This window comes from Antrostomus carolinensis, unplaced genomic scaffold (genome assembly GCF_000700745.2).
Source record: "Antrostomus carolinensis isolate BGI_N321 unplaced genomic scaffold, ASM70074v2 scaffold19715, whole genome shotgun sequence".
NCBI lineage: Eukaryota > Metazoa > Chordata > Aves > Caprimulgiformes > Caprimulgidae > Antrostomus > Antrostomus carolinensis.
Window position 1 is genome coordinate 8,913 of NW_010318698.1, and position 2,011 is coordinate 10,923.

Here is a 2,011-nt window from a genome sequence, read left to right on the forward strand (position 1 = left end):
CAGCGACAAAAATGAAGACATTGGTGTGTTCTCAGTGTCTCTCTCGTAACAAATCCCAGGCTGAAAAGCAAAAGGCAGCACTATTCCAGCTAAAAACCAGGACAAGCTGCCTTCTGTCCAGCACGTGGTAAAGGAGGATGTGGGGAGAGCTGTGAAAGGGAAGGGAGAAGGAGTGAGGGCAATGAAGACACATCCAAATGAGAGTGAAAACTGCTTTGCCATTTTTCAATATTTGAAGGGGGCCTGTAAGAAAGATGGGGTCAAACTTTCTAGCAGGGCCTGCAGCGATAGGACAAGGGGTGCTGGTTTAAAACTAAAATAGGGGAGAAATTTTTTACAGTGAGGGTGGTGAAACCCTGGCCCAGGTTGCCCAGAGAGGTGGTCGAAGCCTCATCCCTGGAGACATCCAAGGTCAGGCTGGACGGGGCTCTGAGCAACCTGATCTGGTTGAAGATGTCCCTGCTCACTGCAGGGGGGTTGGACTAGATGCCCTTGAAAGGTCCCTTCCCACCCAACCTGTTCTGGGATTTTGCAGGTTGAAACATCCACGTCAGCAGCATAACGCTGCCCTGTGTGATTTTTGAACAGGTGCGAGGAGGACGGCTGCAACGGGCTCCTCCGTCCCCATGTCGTGTGGTTTGGAGAAACCCTGGATCCTGACGTTCTCACAGAGGTTGAGAAGGAGCTTGAGATATGTGACCTCTGCTTGGTAGTGAGTGCTGCTCCTCTTGTTACCCAGCCTCTTAACCACCAGGGAAGCCACGCTGAAGAGGTTGCACCTCCTGGGTAAAGGAGATGCACCTGCACTTCCTCCAGGGAGCTAAAAGCCCTGAGGGGCTCTCCAGTGTCGAGTGTAAAACATTGAAAGACCATGAAGTTTGAAAATCCATGTATAGTACTCAGAAGTTAACAGGTTTGCCATGTTGTGCAGCTGGCACCGGCAGCCTGCATTGACTGTACACAGGTGTAAGAGGTTAGCTAATATCTGAGTTTCTCAAACAGTAAAACCCAGGATTTTTGTGATGCTCGCTTTGTAAGAACATCACTAGCTGTTGCCACGTGCTGCTTTTTTGTGAGGTTGTTTACATGCCATGGTAGGTTTTACATTGCTGACCAAGACATTTGCTCAGAATGTTGTGTGTCCTTCAGAAAATAATCTCAAGTAACAGAAGGGATGTCGTGTGTTATTTTGGGGTTTTTTTTTTTTGTTTTTTTTCCCTGAAAGCAAAGTCTGCTGTTTTGTTTCTGAGATTTTTTTTGTTCATCTACAGTTACAAGCCCCAAAAAAGGTTTCTTTTTGAGTTGCATCAGAGAAACAATTTCTGATTCTTAAGCAATGTTAAATAGCTACACAGGCAGTAATAAATAATATTAAAAAATAATAAATTTAATCTAAATTAAACTGAAAATCTAAATATGTTGATTTGGCTTCATTTCTGTAGGGATCTTCCATACTATAGTGGTTTTGCAGATCCAGTGTTCTGAGAAGGGTCCATACCCTGTGGGGTGGTTTGGTTTTGTCTGTATAACTACTTACACTCCTGTTTTTTTGCCCTGCAGGTCGGGACCTCCTCTGTGGTGTATCCTGCCGCTATGTTTGCCCCTCAGGTATCTGCCAGAGGAGTGCCAGTCGCAGAATTCAACATGGAAGCCACTCCCGCTACAAACAGATTCAGGTAAAGCTGTTTGGTTTAAAACTAGCAAGTTTCAGTCCCCCTCCATCCAGGTTGGATGAGGCTTTGAGCAACCTGGTCTAGTGGAAGGTGTCCCTGCTGCTGGCAGGGGGGTTGGAACTGGATGAGCTTTAAGGTCCCTTCCAACCCAAACCATTCTGTGGTTCTGTGTTGTCTTTTCCATTGACTCGCTTAGAAAAAAATTAATAAGCACGATCAGGTTTCTTCCCCAGTGTTTAAGAAATTACTATTTTATATTGGTATAATATAAAATTTTATATTAGTATAATACAAAATGCTATATTTTCTTGTAATAAGTACGACAAGATGATTGTCCT

The 2,011-nt window shown here is 44.7% G+C and overlaps 1 protein-coding gene across 1 annotated transcript in view; it reads left to right on the top strand.

Moving 5' to 3' along the window:
* Positions 1-1,680, top strand: part of SIRT5 (sirtuin 5) — a 10,333-nt gene extending 8,653 nt beyond the window's left edge. The window contains exons 6-7 of the mRNA XM_010169014.1: positions 589-712; positions 1,561-1,680. Coding sequence (XP_010167316.1) covers positions 589-712; positions 1,561-1,680 — 244 coding nt within the window. The remainder of the gene's footprint in view (positions 1-588; positions 713-1,560) is intronic.
* Positions 1,681-2,011: the final 331 nt, after the last annotated feature.